Source organism: Aspergillus sclerotioniger (genome assembly GCF_003184525.1).
Source record: "Aspergillus sclerotioniger CBS 115572 chromosome Unknown BO94scaffold_35, whole genome shotgun sequence".
NCBI classification, from domain to species: domain Eukaryota; kingdom Fungi; phylum Ascomycota; class Eurotiomycetes; order Eurotiales; family Aspergillaceae; genus Aspergillus; species Aspergillus sclerotioniger.
In genome coordinates, this window is record NW_020291025.1 from 203,611 (window position 1) to 221,306 (window position 17,696).

At 51.6% G+C, this 17,696-nt stretch overlaps 6 protein-coding genes across 6 annotated transcripts; 4 read left to right on the forward strand and 2 right to left on the reverse strand.

Moving 5' to 3' along the window:
- Nucleotides 1-118: 118 nt before the first annotated feature.
- Nucleotides 119-1,822, forward strand: BO94DRAFT_608432 (uncharacterized protein). Its single transcript, XM_025616558.1, has one exon. The coding sequence runs from the start codon at nt 399-401 to the stop codon at nt 1,665-1,667; it is 1,269 nt and encodes a 422-aa protein (XP_025463029.1). The 5' UTR covers nt 119-398; the 3' UTR covers nt 1,668-1,822.
- Nucleotides 1,823-3,439: 1,617 nt separating this feature from the next.
- On the forward strand, nt 3,440-3,992 carry BO94DRAFT_589868 (uncharacterized protein; the record flags this gene model as incomplete). Its single annotated transcript, XM_025615978.1, has 2 exons — nt 3,440-3,849; nt 3,905-3,992. 2 exons carry the CDS (start codon nt 3,440-3,442, stop codon nt 3,990-3,992), a joined length of 498 nt encoding a protein of 165 aa, XP_025463030.1.
- Nucleotides 3,993-5,268: 1,276 nt separating this feature from the next.
- BO94DRAFT_608436 (uncharacterized protein) lies at nt 5,269-7,511 on the reverse strand (the record flags this gene model as incomplete). Its single annotated transcript, XM_025616559.1, has 6 exons — nt 5,269-5,292; nt 5,339-5,785; nt 5,860-6,428; nt 6,539-6,744; nt 6,795-7,317; nt 7,364-7,511. 6 exons carry the CDS (start codon nt 7,509-7,511, stop codon nt 5,269-5,271), a joined length of 1,917 nt encoding a protein of 638 aa, XP_025463031.1.
- Nucleotides 7,512-8,426: 915 nt separating this feature from the next.
- BO94DRAFT_476252 (glycoside hydrolase family 55 protein) lies at nt 8,427-11,499 on the reverse strand (the record flags this gene model as incomplete). The annotated part of the gene is made up of 10 exons (XM_025608598.1): nt 8,427-8,677; nt 8,723-9,229; nt 9,280-10,048; nt 10,100-10,247; nt 10,293-10,360; nt 10,407-10,575; nt 10,623-10,714; nt 10,768-10,943; nt 10,994-11,027; nt 11,074-11,499. 10 exons carry the CDS (start codon nt 11,497-11,499, stop codon nt 8,427-8,429), a joined length of 2,640 nt encoding a protein of 879 aa, XP_025463032.1.
- A 1,135-nt stretch (nt 11,500-12,634) lies between these two features.
- BO94DRAFT_608446 (ankyrin repeat domain-containing protein) lies at nt 12,635-14,209 on the forward strand (the record flags this gene model as incomplete). Its single annotated transcript, XM_025616560.1, has 1 exon — nt 12,635-14,209. The coding sequence occupies one exon, from the start codon at nt 12,635-12,637 to the stop codon at nt 14,207-14,209; it is 1,575 nt and encodes a 524-aa protein (XP_025463033.1).
- An 831-nt stretch (nt 14,210-15,040) lies between these two features.
- On the forward strand, nt 15,041-16,903 carry BO94DRAFT_608455 (uncharacterized protein). The gene is made up of 4 exons (XM_025616561.1): nt 15,041-15,145; nt 15,204-16,155; nt 16,207-16,616; nt 16,698-16,903. The coding sequence occupies exons 2-3, from the start codon at nt 15,434-15,436 to the stop codon at nt 16,511-16,513; spliced, it is 1,029 nt and encodes a 342-aa protein (XP_025463034.1). The 5' UTR covers nt 15,041-15,145; nt 15,204-15,433; the 3' UTR covers nt 16,514-16,616; nt 16,698-16,903.
- The last annotated feature ends 793 nt before the right edge of the window (nt 16,904-17,696 follow it).

The following is a 17,696-nucleotide window of genomic DNA, read 5'->3' on the forward strand; positions in this document are numbered from 1 at the left end:
CTGGTTGATATGGTCCTGAGCGGACGGTGTATACTGGGTTCACGGTTATCTGAAGTCCTGAGAAATCCACAATGAAGCATTCGATATCCTATGAGCTATGGACTACATACAGCAGATAGCATCTTCTAGGACGGTGACAATAATTCCTCAGCAGCTGCTGTGATTTCTGGTGAACGGATCACGTGGCATCGATATTGTATTCACGTTTCTCAGCGTGAATCACTTCGGCAGTCGGAGGGATTCTCGTTCCGGTGTGGAAACCTAGCAGCACTTCTCATCGTGTATCTCTTGTGTTCTTCCTCTCATTTCATCATCCTCTTCATCTTTGTGTAAACAACGCGAAGCTTCGTATGGACTAAACCTGTCAAATCTCCTGATATCCATCAACTTGCTTAACCATGTTCGCTACACTGCTGAAAGCTCTGTTACTTCTCTTCTGTCTCGTGCTCGTTTCTCGTCTTTTCTTCCTCGCTGTGATTGTTCCTTGGTTGATCAGAGATCCCCATGTCATCAAGGATCCTGCCAAGTGCCGGCTGGTGATCGCCGCTGATGGCAGCTTTGTCGGCAAACGAAACCTCTTGTCTCCGGTGAAATCGCGTGCACTGTCAAACACACGGATCCAGGCTGCCTTTGGAATCCACAACGCGTTCACCAGCGGGGACCATGACTATGTGGTCGAATTCGTTACCAAAGCCAAGGAGTACCTCAACGTCAGAGCAGAGGACTGGGTGCAAAGAGCGGATTCTCTCCAAGACGCCGCGCAGGTCTGGGTTGAGCATCCCAATGGGGAAATCCACCTCGCCAGCATGGCCCAGTCCCTTACTCTGCGGTTCATGATGTTGACACTCTTCGACACTCATTTCCGCCCGCCTCACAACACCAACTCCTACCTCGCCGGCTTTGCTCGGGCCATTAACCAGGCTTGGATGTTTGCGAAGGAGGAATCCGGGCTGATCCGCTTCAACCACAACGACATCCTGCGTGATAACATCACGGCCTTTTTCCCGGCATACGATTTCATGCAAGGCACCGACAACCCGCTCAACTTCATCCTCCCGGGTTACGAGACCACCTGGCGCGTTGTCATTCGTTTGTTTCTCGAGATCCGACGTGCTCGGAACCAGGACTGGATCGACACTATGGCATTGTATGCCCTGGAGCCCACCAAGATCAACTTTCTGGACAAGACGCGTGGTGGTGTGTCGGTCGAAAATCTAGTGATGGAGGCCCTTCGTCTGTACCCACCTACCCGACGCATCCATCGCACATTCCATTTCGACAACGAGAAGAAGAGCACCGTCGATGAAGTCTCGTACTCGGCTGATATCGAGGCCTGCCACTTGTCGAAGAAGATTTGGGGTCGCGATGCTCTGGAATTCAACCCACTCCGCTGGGCCCATGTGACCAATGAGCAGAGCGACGCGTTTATGCCCTTTGGAGCCGCGCCTTTCGAATGTCCGGCGAAGCGTGTGTTCGGTCCTCGGATCATCGCCATCGTGGCTTCGATGATGGTCGGAGAAGTGGAGGAGCGAGGAACTTGGAGACTCGTCGGCCGTGATAAGCAATCTGCTGACGAGTATGTGAAGGGGGTCCGTTTGGATAACGATCGCGGCGCGTACGACGATCTATTCCTTTACCTGAACGACGATAGCGAGGAGGAGTATTGATCGCTTCCTCGTTCCATCGTCTATTCTCCCTTTGCATCGTCTTTGGCGTCTCGGTTGTCGACTGCTCGGTGGGATGGGTTTTTCGTGGTCTGGTGCAGATGGTGAATGGTGCAAGGCCGTCTCGTGGATTGCATTGGCTTGATTGTATTTTATCTAGATGTCGCGTTGAGCGTCGTTAGCGGATGACTTGTCTTCAAGCTTGATACCAATGCAATATTGATTGATTCTCACCTTCCAGAAGCCTCCAGGGAGGCCAATAACGTCAGGCAAATTACCCCTATTGAAACAGAAACTCCCTCGCCACATGAGATATCCTGCCACCGTGGCCAACAACGGAGCCACGGTGGCAGAGAGCGTTGATGAGTACGGTGTAGCAAAAAAGGGTGAAATTGCAATTGTTCCAACTGGTTGAGGCAGGTTCGTGGGTGACACTTGACACGAAGCAGCTGCTTCTACTGCCAAATTTCCACCACGAAGGATCTTCCCGTTATCTAGCAGGAATTGAAGTAACACACACCCAGTGAAGCGGCCCACGATTGGTTGACTCCTTGTGAATTTGCGGGCCAGCTCAGGGGGTGCATTTGGCATTCTTTGTTGTCTCTGCCAATCACGAATCCAAAAGAATATTAATGCACGCTACTAATGCTTGGCGGGGAGGAATACACCCTTCGTTTATACTCGGTGGTTCAGGTGGGTAGGATTGAGCTCCAGCACTCATAGCAAGTTTTCTCACCTTCCGTGGTTGCCTTTTGTAGATGTTCCTAACAATTGCGATTCCAGGTCCCGCAAATCCTCCGGCTTCACAAGGCAGGTCTGTTTACTCTATAGATCCCCTCCTCGGTACTACTGCTGACGGTGATGATCTCTGGGATCTGCGTGTTGACTCGCCTACGTCCCTTCCTGGGCCCGAGCTGGAAAGCTACCCCGTTTGGGTATATAGCCCGCCCTTGATCGTTTACGCCTGTCGAATACACCATCGGATTGCCCTTCCTGGAATGAGGCCGATAGGGCAAACCATGCATCACAACTCTACAATGCGAAAGGTCCCGTTACATAGATCCAGAACGACTGGGAGGTTTGACACGAGTGCTTTGCGTCAATTAGACTCAAGATGACAACACATTTCTGGCCTGGATGTAGGATGGCATCACCGTGTACTCTGTCTTTAGCTTCCTGTAGGTGATTTCACGGACGAGACCATTCTCCTCCTCACGCTGCGATATTCTACCCCATTCCATGTGCTCTGTCGCTCCCGTGCACAGCGCCTCTGGGGCAATGGGTTTGAATATTTTATGTGAGCACGAAAGAAGGATGAACGACAGGTAATAATTGATAGGAATTAACATGTTGGTAGTGGTCATAGATGGCCTTAGCAGCCCCAGGGGACGCAATGCTGAAGTGGATAAACTTATCGAAAATGCCGCAGCTTTGACGCGGGCAAAGGCTTCACTGTGCTGTACATGACCCACACAAAGTTCCTGGCACAGAACCCAGTGACATGACTATGGTTATCAGCTGCATTTCTCGGTTCGCTCACCACCTTATGATCTAGCTAACCGATCATCAAGAACATCTCAGGGAAGCTTCGCCAGAAACTACATCTCCACCATCAAACATGGTCATTTTTGACTCCCAGGGGAAATAATGAGAAGGACCACTCCCAATGCAATGAAGGCTTGACGCTCTAGGATGCTTCCTCACATCTACAACCGGTAGACGACCCAAAATATTTAATAATTGGTCACCTAGCTGAGGTATCTGACTGTAATCCCATGTGTGTGACGCTCACCAACCCCTGCCAGATGCTGTACGCGGAGAAACTCCTCGGCATAACATGCATCACTTGCATCAAGCTCTCATTGCTAGCCTTCTTCCACACCCTCTTTTCGGTCTCGGACACCTTCCGGTGGTGTAACTGGGGCATGGTTATTCTTTGCATAGCCTGGTGGCTTGTCTTCATGATCGTGAACATTTTTATGTGCCGCCCGATCCACATGATGTGGGACTCAATAGTATCCACCGAATACTGCATCGCCAGAGGACGTCTCTGCCTCAGCATGGGAGTGTCCAACATCATACTGGACGTCATGATTCTTTGCCTGCCTCTGTCCATGTTAAAGGCCCTGCCGCTGACATTCGGTCAAAAATGCCAAGTCGCGGGCATTTTTCTTCTGGGTAGACTGTATGTTGCCTCTCAAAAGGTTGCGGGGATACACTAGTCGCTGACAGTTCCACAGGGTTTGGATTGCCAGTATGGTCCAGTTTGCCTACATCTGGGATCCAACGGATCCTCAGTATGTGCGCGCCCCGGAGACATGTCTGTAGTCGCTAATCCAGCTCGGAGTTGCCACCTTGTGCGCTTGTTTGCCCGCATACGCCCCTCTATTTCGTTTCGTCCAGCGGAGACTGCGATCAAGGAGCTCGAACGACAACGTTTACGGCGATTGCCCTCACTCGCCCTATAATCGAATGCCCATGACACTGCCGGACGGGACATATGCGGGCAATGACTTGTGTCGGATGGATTCCTCGGGCCGGATCTACATGGAGCAGAACGTGGACGCGAACGTGGGCCAATTACGCAGAGCATTGGTGCGACATTCCCGTTCATCGCTGAAGGCCCATCCGGTATCTCATTACTAGCACCATTCTACGGTTTGACCGACAGTCGCTGCTTGGCAGGAATCTCATGATATCCCAACGGCTTAATATCCGAAACCTCCCTCTTACACATCCTCCCGCTGAGGACTGAACAATCTGTCGATCATGTACAGAAATTCGCCAGTATGACTCGTCTCTTCGAGAATAGCATTTCTGACCGTGCCGATGGCAGCCACCACACAGCAGCAATCCGTATGTCCTCTGTCTCAATTTGTCACGGGGCTACTCCTTATCATTGGGAGCTCAAAGGCTTTTACGCGATGCAGTATAACAATCGAAGAGGCACGATGTCGACTAAACAAGGAATATGGATGATGACGTTGACGACATCTGACTATATGAGGTGCTGACTCTATTGAAGCTATGACGATTCATGCATATGATAACAATATACCAACCAGCACTCCAACCAGCTAGCATCTCTGCACATACAATATCATCAATTCTATACCCCTACACCTTTATAACCTTCTCCTCTCGCCCGCATAATACTCTCATGCTATGCCAAAATGCACTTCTCCGTAGGACTTCGTCTCGGTGACGTACTGAATGCACGCTCATCGCCCGTAGCAATCCGAAAATGGACGTCTCGAAGCGATCATCCTCCATGTGAACCTCTTTCAGTGATATTTCAGAACTTACCCTTCTCTTATCAGAAGATCTAATCTCATCCCGGGATCACAAGTTGGCCATAAATCCAGAACCTAACAAATATACTAACCAGCGGGTCTTCAATTGTTAATCAATATATAAAAGGAGGGCGAACAATCGAGGGACGAAACAAGAATAAAGTAAAGAAAACTGTGAAGTAAATTTCTACTCTCTTCTCACTTTTTGTCTGATACCCATCCATCCAGTAACACAAACAACTCCCTTCTCACTCGTCTACGATACGAATTCTCCCCAAATTTTATTCACCATCTACATACTAATGAAAATTTCATTCCCCCTCATTCAAAACATCCTACCCCACCACCAAATCTTCCCCCAGACTTAAATCCTCCACACACCCCCCACCCCCACCCCAACCCCCAAACCGCCCTCGCAGCATCCACCCACCTACTCCCGGGGTTCACCACATTCTCCCACGTCCAAAACCTCCTACACCCCGCGGCCTCATAAACAAACTGCAAGGGCACCTCCCCTTCATCCCTCCGATACGCACTCTTAAAATTAACCGCGGCGCTCTGGACATAAAAGGGCAATTTCTTCGAATCGAAAAACACCTCGTCTAAACGATCCCTCATCTTCTCACTCGGAGCATACTGCATCGCCGCGTCGCGGAGGGTATCTATATAGTTTATTTCGACGTCTTGGTTTCCTCTGGATCCGCCGATGGTTTGCATGGGTGTTTGGGTGGGACGGCCGCCGTAGACCAGGGTTTTGATATTGGGGTGGGAGGTGGTCATTAGGGAGAGGAAGATTGTGCATGTTGAGGTACAACTTCCATCCGTTATCTATAAGTTTATCAGTCAGTAGGTGAGGTATAGTCTAAAGTGTAGGATAGGAGGGAAGGGGTAGGGGCACATACTATCAGAATATCCTCCGCCCTAAACGGCGCCGTAGTAGGAACCTGCTCTATCCCTCCATATCCCCGGATCGGATTTGTCAAATCAGAAGAAGAATCCATATCCTGGGGTGCAACAAGCGTAGACATATTCCCGTGAAATTGTTCTTCGGGACCGAAGATCTCCGTCCAGCTGGTGTAGTGATATGTTTGGTTTGGAGTCACCCATGAACTTACGCACCAGTTTGTGGTACTACATGCGTCGGTCTCTGTGTTATTTTGGTCTGCTTGAAGAGAGGCAAGTGCCTGACCCGCTAAATCAGCCTGCTCGATAGCCCGGAACCGAGAAGCAGCGTAAATAGGCTCATCCGGGAAGAAAAGACGGAACAGGTCGTAGCCGCTGTTCACGTAACCTCCGCCGTTGAGGGAGAGGTCAATGATGAGTTTGGTTTTGTTGGCGCGGAGAGCGGATTGGATGAAGGTGGTTGCGTTGTTGGCGAAGTCGGTGGGTTGGGTGGGGGTTTTGTCGGGGAGGAAGGAGGGGATGAAGAGGATGGCGATGTCTTGCAGGTCGGAGTCTGGCAGGTAGTAGCCTGAGATGAGGTTGTAGGCGTCGCGCAATTCGGGGGGTGGGTAGAGTGTGGATGCCGGGAGGGGGTGGATGTTGAGGTGGAAGAGAGGGAAGGGGAGGGAGTGTATAGACATGTGGCTTCAAGGAGAGCTTGGCCTGTGGTGTAGTTGAAATTGGGGAATGAGGAGGATGCCATGGTGCGTTGTTGGAGGGTGGTTCCGTTTGCGAATTGGATCTTGTGGTGGGCACGGCCGGGCCAGAGGGATCGGGTGGCAAACGCGCCGATCGAGCTCTGTTGGAGGATCTCACGGGGTGGGTCGTAGAAGAGTTGGTTGTAGCTGTGGGTTGTTAGTCTGAAGTGAATGAGCTGATTGTGGGAGGGGTGTACCGGGCATCAGGATCCTGGTAGGTCTGCGAGCTAGCAATATCGTTTAGGGCATCCACCGCCGGCTGACCATTGATGGTAACCACCGGGGAAACGGTATGAACGCCTTGGTCCAGCAAATCGGCATCACCAACGGTGTAGATTTGTGGAAGTTTGATCCCATCGGTGGAGATGGAGACCAATTCAAGACCGAGTGTGAAGGTGAATATCGAAGTCGAGCATAGTGTGGCCCAGAGATGACCGTCGTTGGCAGAGCTCAAAAGGCTCGTGATGTTGCTGTCAAACTCGTACTGGCTGCTATATGCCCCTTGAGCCGCTTGGGCTTGGATGCGATCCAATCCGCCCAAGATATCGACCGCTGGAGACAAATATCCGGACGGCGGGTCTTTGAGGACATCCAGAGTGGATTGCCACTCGATGAACTTGCGGAACTCCTGGACGAAGAGCGTGCCGTTGTGGGAGTCAAATGGCATGGAGAGCAGGCATTGATGGGCTAATTCCCCGTCTACGATGATAGAATCCGTTACTGGGTATGGTCAGCATCCTCAGTGGTGGGAGGTTTGAGTGCTTACCGTTCAGCCTTGTAGCCTGGTCATATTGGGCCTTAATCTGCAAACAAGCCTCCGTCTGATCCCGGCTGGGGTGCATGGTGCGACTCGGGGCTGCCGTGACAGACAGCCCCACTGCTAAGACGAGAAGACAGGGGAGCTTGGAAGCCATGGTGCATTGCGATGAGATGAAAAGGTTGAGCAGAAAACGTTGTTGAATGCCATCAGCGTCTCTATATAATCCCTCGGATGAGGCTGTAAAAGCTGGAAATAGGCCATCCCTGTAAATCGCTCATCTGTCGCACTTGAGTCATCCTAGTGAGGACATGGATGTATCCAAACTACATCCTTGATGAGCGGAAGTAGATCTGACAGAACGTGTGGCCGTGAGATTAAGGAATATACCCAGGTCCAGGCAAATGACTTATTATTTGTCCCGATCATGAAGGTATTCTCTCGCGCATATTCCATTCTTCTAATCCTCGCCCAGGGAAAAGACAAGGTCAATCCCTGATCTCAGGATACACCGGTTGCCTATTATCAGTCCGCTCAGATACAGCCTCCACCACCTGAAGGAGCAATACGAGCCGTCATCTTCTGCGTGAATATCGACTGTGCTCGCTTCATGAAGCACACAAGCTTAGAGACCAACAAGGCTGGTAAAGGTTGTCACGCGGCCGGGCTCTTGGTCAGCTTCCAGCGGTGGAGAGTCGTACACTCTCATTTTAGAATAACACAATGGGGCTGTGCGCGGTGAATGTGCCACATTGGCTCCTCTGTCAGGCGGGCCGTCTGGATCTATTTATAACGTGTAGAGTCATAATTGAGATCATGCAGGGATACTGTTAGATGAATATATCCCCCTCTCATGATGAATTTCGAGAATGCGTTCTATGGGGAATTCTTGCCGTACATTTGCAAGGATGATCCTTGTCGCGTATATCATACGAGAACACAATTCAACAGGTATACTCGCATAATTGATTGACCTTAACAGCATATGAATCATCCGGCAGATGATCGGTCTGGCCATCAGCAAACACATTCAAGGCGGTAGACGTGCACATCTCCGACACCAGTCAGGTCATCAATCTCCCAAACCTCTGCTTGTGCTGTTCCCAACACGGATCCAAGCTAGAATAGACGACATGAAGCCGTTGACGTTATTCGCCGCATATGTTGGAGTTTCCCTCACAGGAGATATCATCTCCACCGTTCCCTTGGTGACTAGATTATAGATCCAGGTGTCAGTGCTCCGTACAACCTCAACCGCTCGTTGTTGGCAGTTTTCTGTTTTGAGACAGTCTTGCACGTAGTTTGAAAACCAGCTGTACAGACCTGAATGCAAGTTAGCAAATTACCTCCCTGTTGGAGTCCACTCACCCGCCCCCATGATATATATCGATGTGGAGTCAACAATTCGAACTGCCCACGACATCGCACAAGTACTTGAGCTGGATGGACAGTCTGAAAAGGTTGGGTCATTGGCAAACAATCCGGTTCTAAACGGAACAGGGGCTTTAGGAGCCGGCTGATAATACGGAGACTCAGTCTGGATCATCGCCATGTAAAGGTCCTTGGCCCCGGACATCTGATACTGATAGAAAACATTGTGCTCGGCAGTCGTTCCGTACATCCAGGTAGGGCCCCGGCTCTCGATCAAAACGCCTCGGGCGGCGTAGACATCAATCTGGTCTTGTTTCACATTGGCGTCCAGATCGTGATCCGCTGTCCATGGCCATACGTTCTCGAGATAGGCGGAGGATTGCGCGGTGAGATGCAGCAAAAGGGTTGCAGCCCGGCATTGTGCATTGACCCGACCTGTCCCCTTTGGACAATCCTTGAGCTGCAAGCCTGAGCCAATGGCACCACCGACGCGAAAGTGGGAATCTGGCAGATAGTAATTAGCATGTTAACAGACCGAGGGAAATTCTACGCACCCCAGAGTCCAGCCGAGCCCTGTGTTGACTGGTGGATATTCCACTCCATCAGGACTGCACCCGCAGTAGGGCCGGACACGGTAAACAACAAGCTCTGGATTTCAACAATCCCAGCGTCTCCTGGGTTGCCCACTCGCACTGCCACGTGAGGGTGAATCTCATCCTGAAATCTGGAGCCCGTGGCCATGATCTGGGACCATGCTTGACCGATAATTCGGGAGCCAACGGGAATGTGGAGGGTATCTCTGACCAAGTAGACACCGAACGGAAAGAAGACGACCGATGACGTGCTGGCTGCTCGTTGCAGAATACTGTTTAGGGTCGCCGTGTCGTCCGTTCTCCCGTCGCCGGCGGCTCCATGAGCCTTAACATCAATGATTTGGCTGACCGGGATATCCGTATAGGCCGGTCGCCGCCGCTGGAAGTAATTACGAACCACTTGCCCATTAATTGTGGTCAGAGAACTGCTGCGGTTCATCGCCGGAACCGTGGCCCCGTTGTAAAAGGTGCTGCTGGTGCTGGTCTTGGACACGCGGCCAAACCCCCACGACTCGACCCTGACCAGGGAGCCACCCCCCATCAGGGTCTGGCCTTTGGACCGGTCCAACACCGCAGTTCCCACGGAGACAAATGCCGAGTTCTGAATCAGGAACGAGGTGACATTCTGGGCCAACAACGACGTAACGATACCAGTTTTGGTGGAAGCGATGACGCTATCGAGCACGATCAAGGATCCAACTCCTTGCCCAGTGCTTCCGGAACCCCCAGACTTGCGGTGTTGTCAGTCACACTGAAAGGGAAACTGGGACTCGACACCTACACCTCCTACAATGACGATCCCGTCCGTGCAATTGTTGATGACCAGGTCCTGCATGGTCCACGCCCAATCCCAGTGGATCTGCACGGCGGTCTTGCAATTCAAAAAGGTAAGTCGCGAAGTAGTAAACTGCTGGTTCCCAAGATATGCTCTGACCGGCATTAGCTGATGCAATGATAGCTGATCTGACACCTACCCAAAGTTTCCGCCGACGAAGGTGAGATTGGTGAGGAATCCACCACTGCCGTTTTCCATATAGATGCCCTACTGCCATTAACCCTTGTCACAAAGTCACGACTTGCAAACACACCTGCTGCGTTGTCTTGCCATCTTGCATCATGTAGAATATGATGTTTTCGAGCGACGTCGCTTGCGCTACCTGCCAGTGGATCGCGCAGACGTACGCATTTGGGTCTGTCCGTGTGACGTCCATTTTGAAGTTGCGAATGGATCGCAGGAAGTTGTTCGTATTCACATACCTACCCGTGTCAGAGTGAAATTGGTAGTCTTGATAGCACCTACATACCACTCTTCTTTGTCACTAATGTAAACATCCGACGTAATGACCCCGAGGCCGACGAAACTCGAGGCCGCCAGGATGGTTGGGTAGTCGAAGGGCTATACTCGTTAGAGGTGCACTTGGAATGTATTTTGCATGATTCACTACGAACATTACCATAGAATTCGGTATTGTAGTATTGGATTATGGGCGAGCTGACAAGATAAGTCCCCGGTGGAAAGTATACAAACGCAGGATAGATTGTGCTCGATCCGCAACCTTGACCACATCGCCCTCCATCCGAGACAGCCTTGTTGATCGCCGCAGTGTCGTCGGTGACACCATCCCCTACCATGTAGATGAGCGGATTTTGTGTCTGGGAAGGGCATAGAACTCACCTCGAGCACCGTAGTCTTTGACGTTCCTCCACACCTGCAGAAGGTGAGAACAGAAACCGAATTGTATCAGAGGGATGCACCTTGTAGCCCGCAGGCGCGAATGGACTCGACCCTCTCTGCTCAATTGTGGTCATCCAAAAGTCCGTAGACTGTGCCTCAAAAGTAGTCTGTGGTCCGATTATTTCTGTTGGGCTTGGTTGATGGCCGCTCGAGGATGTATCAGGCAGGCTCCCCCTATATCGATTAGAAATCTGGGCGATGTCAACCCCATAGTCACTCGGAAGGGGTAGAGGGGAAGCCTCGGCCACGATGTGCGCGGCTTCAGCAACCTGGCGGGGGACTCGATATCGGAAACCTTCGATAATTATTCCATTATCATATCTTGCGGGAGTCTTTGAGATTTCCTCGTCGCCATGTTGTATACTCGGGACAGAACGTCCTTGGTTGAGGTCTTCGTAAGAATTATGTTTCTTGGTATGCGCATAGTCGAGACGCCTCCTGTTCATGGCCGCCATGGTCGCATGGGCTTGAATCACCATCCTTTCCGCATCGCGCAGTCTCGATGGTTCTAGGATCAAATGCGAGATAGGCCCTGTGTCCCCCTGTTCCGGATATGGCTCTGCATTGTAAAGGTCTTGATGGGCATCGGTCGAGCCACTCGTGCTTCCAAATCCCAACAGTGCTATGAAGGTAAATAAAACTAGCATGATCGAAGACCTTTCGACACTGGATAGTCGGTTCATCATTGCAACTAGGCGAAACAGCTGTCATGCGGAGCATCGGAAATGGTATAAGTAACCCAAACCCACCACGTCCCATGCTCTGCAAGATGTAACGCACTCACCTCGAATTACACAGAGATAGCTTATGGCTGTTGTCCAAAGTGTAGCACAGGAGTGTGACAGTTACTCCGAGTCCAATAAATGAGCACCTCGAGTAAGAGTCACACAGCCGGTTGGGATTGTCTGTAACGGTCCGATACTGTGTCAGTCTAGTTGTGTTACATGGGGAACGGCAGGAAATGCACTTGTGAGAAGAAGTGTCACTCTTGTGTAGCGCAGGGGCCAATGACAATGATCATCCAGTGGTGTTACTCACTATGGGTTACACGCAGAGCTGACTCGGAGAATATCCCGAGTGTGCCTATCCGGGATTACTGCGGATGACCATCCAAGGATTGGCATGTGAGCTAGCTGATCCGTTCCAATGGCAAGTGCGATCCTTTCTTCGTCCCAGGCCAGGAATTGATCGCAGCCTCTAAGATGTCTGATCCTCCGGGGTACCTGCCGCTCGCCGTCACTCCACAGGAGTCAGAGACCTCTGCGAGACCACTGCAAACTGCCGAAACATTGTAGGATGCTTCATCAGGACCTTGGGTGTTATCCGATAATATAAGATTGCCTTGCATTTATTTGAGAGCTTTAGGCTGACGAGCTCCCTGCTTATTAGTCCACCCCGAGTCTGTCATTCATCACCCTCCTATATCATGAAACCCTCAACCCAACGGTAGTGAATTGCTTGGAATCAACCAGCCGCTGATGTTTACATGATGGGGGCCATCAATCACTAGGTCTATTCGTACTGCCTTATTAGTTTCCTCATCGTCCCTGTTCTATTTGACCTACCGTCACTTGCGTGCAGATGCCTCTCCTGAGCTTGTCACCAGAGATCCTATGCATGATCATTGCCAGACTTGGCCCCAGTCAAGATACCAATAACCTGATCCGCACCTGCTGGCGGCTGTACGATACATACAATATCTCACTGTACAAGGCCCAAATCCACCAAGATGGCGGCCATAGGGTTTTTCTGTATGCTGCCCAGACCGGCGAAGAGGGAGCGATGCAGTGGCTGTGTCAAGCCAGCACTGCGGCCACCCAACCTCTGATGCAAGTGGGCGTCAATATTCTGGACCCTGTCTATCATCTAGCACCCCTCGCCTGGGCAGCCATCAAAGGGCATGAATCGGTGGTAAAACTCTTGCTGCAGATTGAAGGGATCGCTGTAGATCCTTACGGGAGTCGTTTTCGAACGCCATTATCGTATGCTGCTGAGAACGGATTCGCGGGGATCGTTCGCGTGCTCCTGGCAGCTGGGGCAGATGCAAACCGCCGAGATGAAGTCATGGGGCGTTCACCCCTTCACTGGGCTGGATCCCCCCGCCTCAGTGAAGATGCACGCAGTCTCCACGGACGAAGGCGTCATGACGCCCTACTTCGTAAAGCCAAGGGGTCCGCGTTCTGTCGGCTGGAAGTTTACTTTGCACCCGATATGGTAAGAACCTCGTTTGCCCAGAAGGACTGGCATGGCCACGAAATCCTATTTCCCAACCCCAGTTGCAGCGCAGGAGCCGCATATGAAGAGATCCTGGAGAGTTTGATTGAATATGGCGCGAACCTGGAGAGCCGGGATGGATGGTATTACTCCCCACTGGGCTGGGCCGCTGTCTGTGGATATCAGGCAGTGGTTGAGCTCCTTCTGCGTAAGGGGGCACGTCTCACGGATTGCTCCGACATCCACTCACCGTTCTTATGTGCTGCACAGTATGGGTATTCTGGAATTCTGCAGATCCTTCTCGATCAGGCAGGTGCCGGAGTCATTTGTGATGACCGACTCTCACGGGTGCTGAGACGGGCAGCTCAGGGAGGGCATGAGGAGGTGGTGAAGCTGGTGCTTCGCCATACCCACCACCGCCTGGTCGACCCTCAGAACCCGGGGAGTTGGGCTCCACTGGTGGATGCTGCGAAACACGGCCACGAAGGAACCGTCTCCATCTTGCTGGAGGCCCATACGCAAAAGTGGCCCGGCGAACCCATCGGGCCTATGCCTGCCTTCTGGGCCGCTGATTCGGGACACACGGCAGTTCTCCAAGTACTCCACGCAACAGGCATCGACATCAATGAACCTTCGTCGTTCTACGACATGATGTCGCCTTTGCACGCAGCGGTCAGGAACCGCCATGCCATGACTGTCGAGTTTCTGCTCCACACGGGCGGGGTCGGGGTGAATACACCGGATGAACTCGGATGGACGGCTTTTTCGTGGGCTGCCCCATTCACCCGGTCCCCCATTCGATCATTGCTCCTGGATGTGGGGGCAGACAAATCATTTGGGAATCGAATGGATAGTATAGACACTCCGCATAGAATTAGTCGACGAGACGAGAGAGGGTCTAGCATGGTTCACATCCCGGACCTCCCAATATCATTCCACTAGACTTTGCCAGATACAATCTATCGCATGACTCAAAGGCTCGGCTACTCTGCTAGATTCTGGTGGATGTCATTGATGATGCGCCCAGTCACGTGCCTGTAGAGGTAGTGTTTCTTCCCCCCCCCCAAAAGAATGTCTTTCTTCTCTCTCTCTCTCTCTCTCTCTCTCTCTCCTCCCTCTCCTCCCTCTCCTCCCTCCAACACCGTCCCATCCCCCATCCACAATGCCTCCATTGCGCCCCTCTCGCACAACTCATTCCAGAACATCAATGGCATGTCCGTATTGTCATCAAGAATATCACCGCCGAGGTGATATCCAACGTCATGTAAGACTCTGTGAGTTGGTCCCACTCTTCCTTCCCTCCAACACGGCTTCTGACAGTGGCAATCACATCCAGACACCCATGAAAAGCCTCATGTATGTTTTTTCCTGTGGGGAGGATTTTACCCGGCGCGGTTTGCTCTGGAGCCACCGGCGTATCACCCATAAAGACCGTCCAGGTAGGGGTTGTTCCTATACAAGTTATCTGCCACTTACCTCGCTGCCATAGTTGGCGTCACCCCTACCACCCCCAGCCTCCATGACCAACCTCAAGGGTCCGAAAATCATCCCAGCCTCAGTACCAATCACAATGCAGGTAAGTTCTGTCATCAACACTCACTCAGGTCGGTCGCTGAAACCTTCGGTCTGCAATAGTACCCGATGCCCTCGATCTACCCCACCCTCTGGAAGACTTCACTAGCTTCATTCATAACATGGGCCTCGCATTAGACCCCGACAGTCTACTCAATCTAAACAGTGCCTTTCCAGAGCACGAATCTCTTTCCAATGCATCTCAGGCCGTTAACGAGACCCCTCAACCCAAGTACGATGAAGTTTTGGAATCCGGTCAGCGCGCTCACTTTCCCACTTCACAGCCGATCCCGTTCAATCCCCTTGGTAAGCTGTTTATGCCGCTGCACGATGGATCATGGGTACTGATGTCGATGTTTTGCAGCACGGACAGCTGTATATATGCCACCTCTCTGCATAACAGAGAAGCAAAACACGAAGATCGTGCGGGCGCTTACTCCATTTCACCATCTACTGCCCAACTTTATCCTGCCATCTCGAGAGTCACTAACTCGGTTTCTGAGTGCGTGGTTTGACAGGGCCTATGCTCACATGCTGTTCATGCACGGGCCCTCCTTCAACCCTGATTAGCATCCAGTGGAACTAATCCTAGCGATGGCGGCAGCAGGTGCACAGTGTCGGTATGAGCATCGACAGGGCCACCTGCTCTTTCATGCTGTGAAAGCCATCTTTCAAGAACGGCAGCGGCGGAAGGAAGGGGAAGCGATCGACGGACATCAATTGACTAGCATCACCGTGACCTCCGACCTGGACGTGACCCGTCCATCGATAACGAACAATATCAGATGTCTTCTGAATCTGATGATACTTGCTACTTGGCAACGGGGTCCTGGGTTCGTGAGAGATATCTGCGACTGGCAGAGCCTGCTGGTTCGCCTGCTGAGGGAGAGTGGGCTAGTCGAGACCAACATTCCTACCTCGGCCACGCTCGGCTGGCAAGCGTGGATACACCTGGAACTAGATCGCCGCGTCAAGCTCTTTGCATTTGCTTTGTTAAATCTCCAAAGCATTGCGTACAATCTACCACCTATACTCCTCAGTAGCGAGGTGAATCTTCGACTGCCATGTATTTGCGGTGAATGGAGGACTATTGATGAGACCCACTGGGAACAAGTCCGTCGCGATATCCCGCATGAACAGCCTCTTTTCCAAGATGCCCTCGAGTATTTTCTGAAGCAGAACAGGGCACCGCCGGCAATCACTCCCACGCCATCTCCGGCTGCGAGTCTGATCCTTATTCACGGTCTGATTCATCGAATCTTGCTCACCCGGCAGGCATCAATATCCAGCCCTGTACCGCAAGTGGAGATATTCGAGTAGGTACAATCTTGAATCTGATGTCAAGGGGGCATTTGCTAAGCTACCAGGGCTGCTCTGCATCGGTGGACTTCCACGTGGCAACTCGCACCGGAGTCGAGTTTGGATCCGCTCAACCTCAATGGCCCGATTCCGTTCACCTCTACAGCTCTAGTAGGCCTCGCTTACACGCGCCTCCATCTGGACCTCGGACCCTGTAGATTGCTCGCAACAAGGAATGCACGAATAATCGCTGACGCGCTGGTCAACTCCGAGCCATTGGTCCCTAGTCCGGGATTACTATTAGCCTTGCTTCATGCCACGCATGCGTTAAGTATCCCGGTTAAAGTGGGTGTGGAGTTTGTCTGTCGTAGTTAGCGATCAGTCTGGAGTATTCAGCATGCACTGTGCGGGATGGAATTTGCGGTTCTCGTCAGCAAGTGGCTCCACGGCTCCACGCTGTTGGCCGATCGCAGGAGACGTCTCCTCTACAGGGTAAGATCTCCTACCTCTTTCTCCAATTTGCCCCTTTACTTAAACATGATCAATGACCATGACGCAGAAAACGAAACGCGACTGCTGAACTGGATTCGTCGGATAGTAACCGAGGGCCGCGCCTCACTGGATGAAGACGTTCTCATGTCAGACGACTTGAATTGTGATCAATTGGCATACTTTGTTGTCACTTTATGGGCACACATCATGCGCGGAAATTCCCGGTGGCCGTTTGTAGATATGATTGGACGAAGCTTGGATCTCTACGCCAGTACGATATCTAATCGTGATCGGAGTGAATCATGAGGGAATTCCGTTAATCTATGGTAAGTTGGCTCCCTGACCGACATTTGTCGAAAGCACTCATCTTTCGTAAACCAGCATTATCACTTTACTGACAACAATAAATACAAATAGCGATCCCTATCCCACCACTATGGTTGCTTTTCATCATAAAAACCCAAACATCCCTCCAATCTGCCTACGAGAAATAAGATCTGAGGGCATCTTCGCAGCAGAATCAAACCCTCATCTTACACTCTGAACCCATTCCCTCGTAACATCATATCCACCACCATTCAATCCCTCTTGTTAGTGGCCTCCACCTCAGTCTCAATCAAAATAGGCGGAAGTGTCGTCCAGATAGAAGGATGTCCTGGAATGCGTTTCTTCAACTTCACCACGAAACAAGCATAGCCTTTCTCGCCTAACCATCGAAACCAACATCTCCATCACTTCTTTATTCTTGTCATTGATTATGATAGCGACGCTAACAGATGTGAATATATAGTACCATGTATAGAGGATCTCGGCTATCTCACTGCGGGAGGCAACCCTAAGATGCGCTCCACTGATACTCGACGAGCACGGGCCCCTTGCGCCATCTTCGGCCAATGATTCGATCCTCCTAACGGCACGTTGTCGGGTGCCCTCTTTCACGGCCGATCAGGGGAATGCTGGACGGCCGCCTGTGGAAAGATTGCTGGTTGGGCCTAGACGGGTCGGTGGCTGGCATGGCGGCCGCAACCATGGACACGAGCTGCCACCAAAGTTCACGGAGAGCTGT

Coding starts and splice junctions, on each gene's coding strand:
- BO94DRAFT_608432 (XM_025616558.1), top strand. CDS start 399: ATGTTCGCTACACTGCTGAAAGCTCTGTTACTTCTCTTCTGTCTCGTG.
- BO94DRAFT_608455 (XM_025616561.1), top strand. CDS start 15,434: ATGGCGGCAGCAGGTGCACAGTGTCGGTATGAGCATCGACAGGGCCAC. Junction 16,156..16,206: donor CCGCAAGTGGAGATATTCGA/GTAGGTACAATC, acceptor CTAAGCTACCAG/GGCTGCTCTGCATCGGTGGA.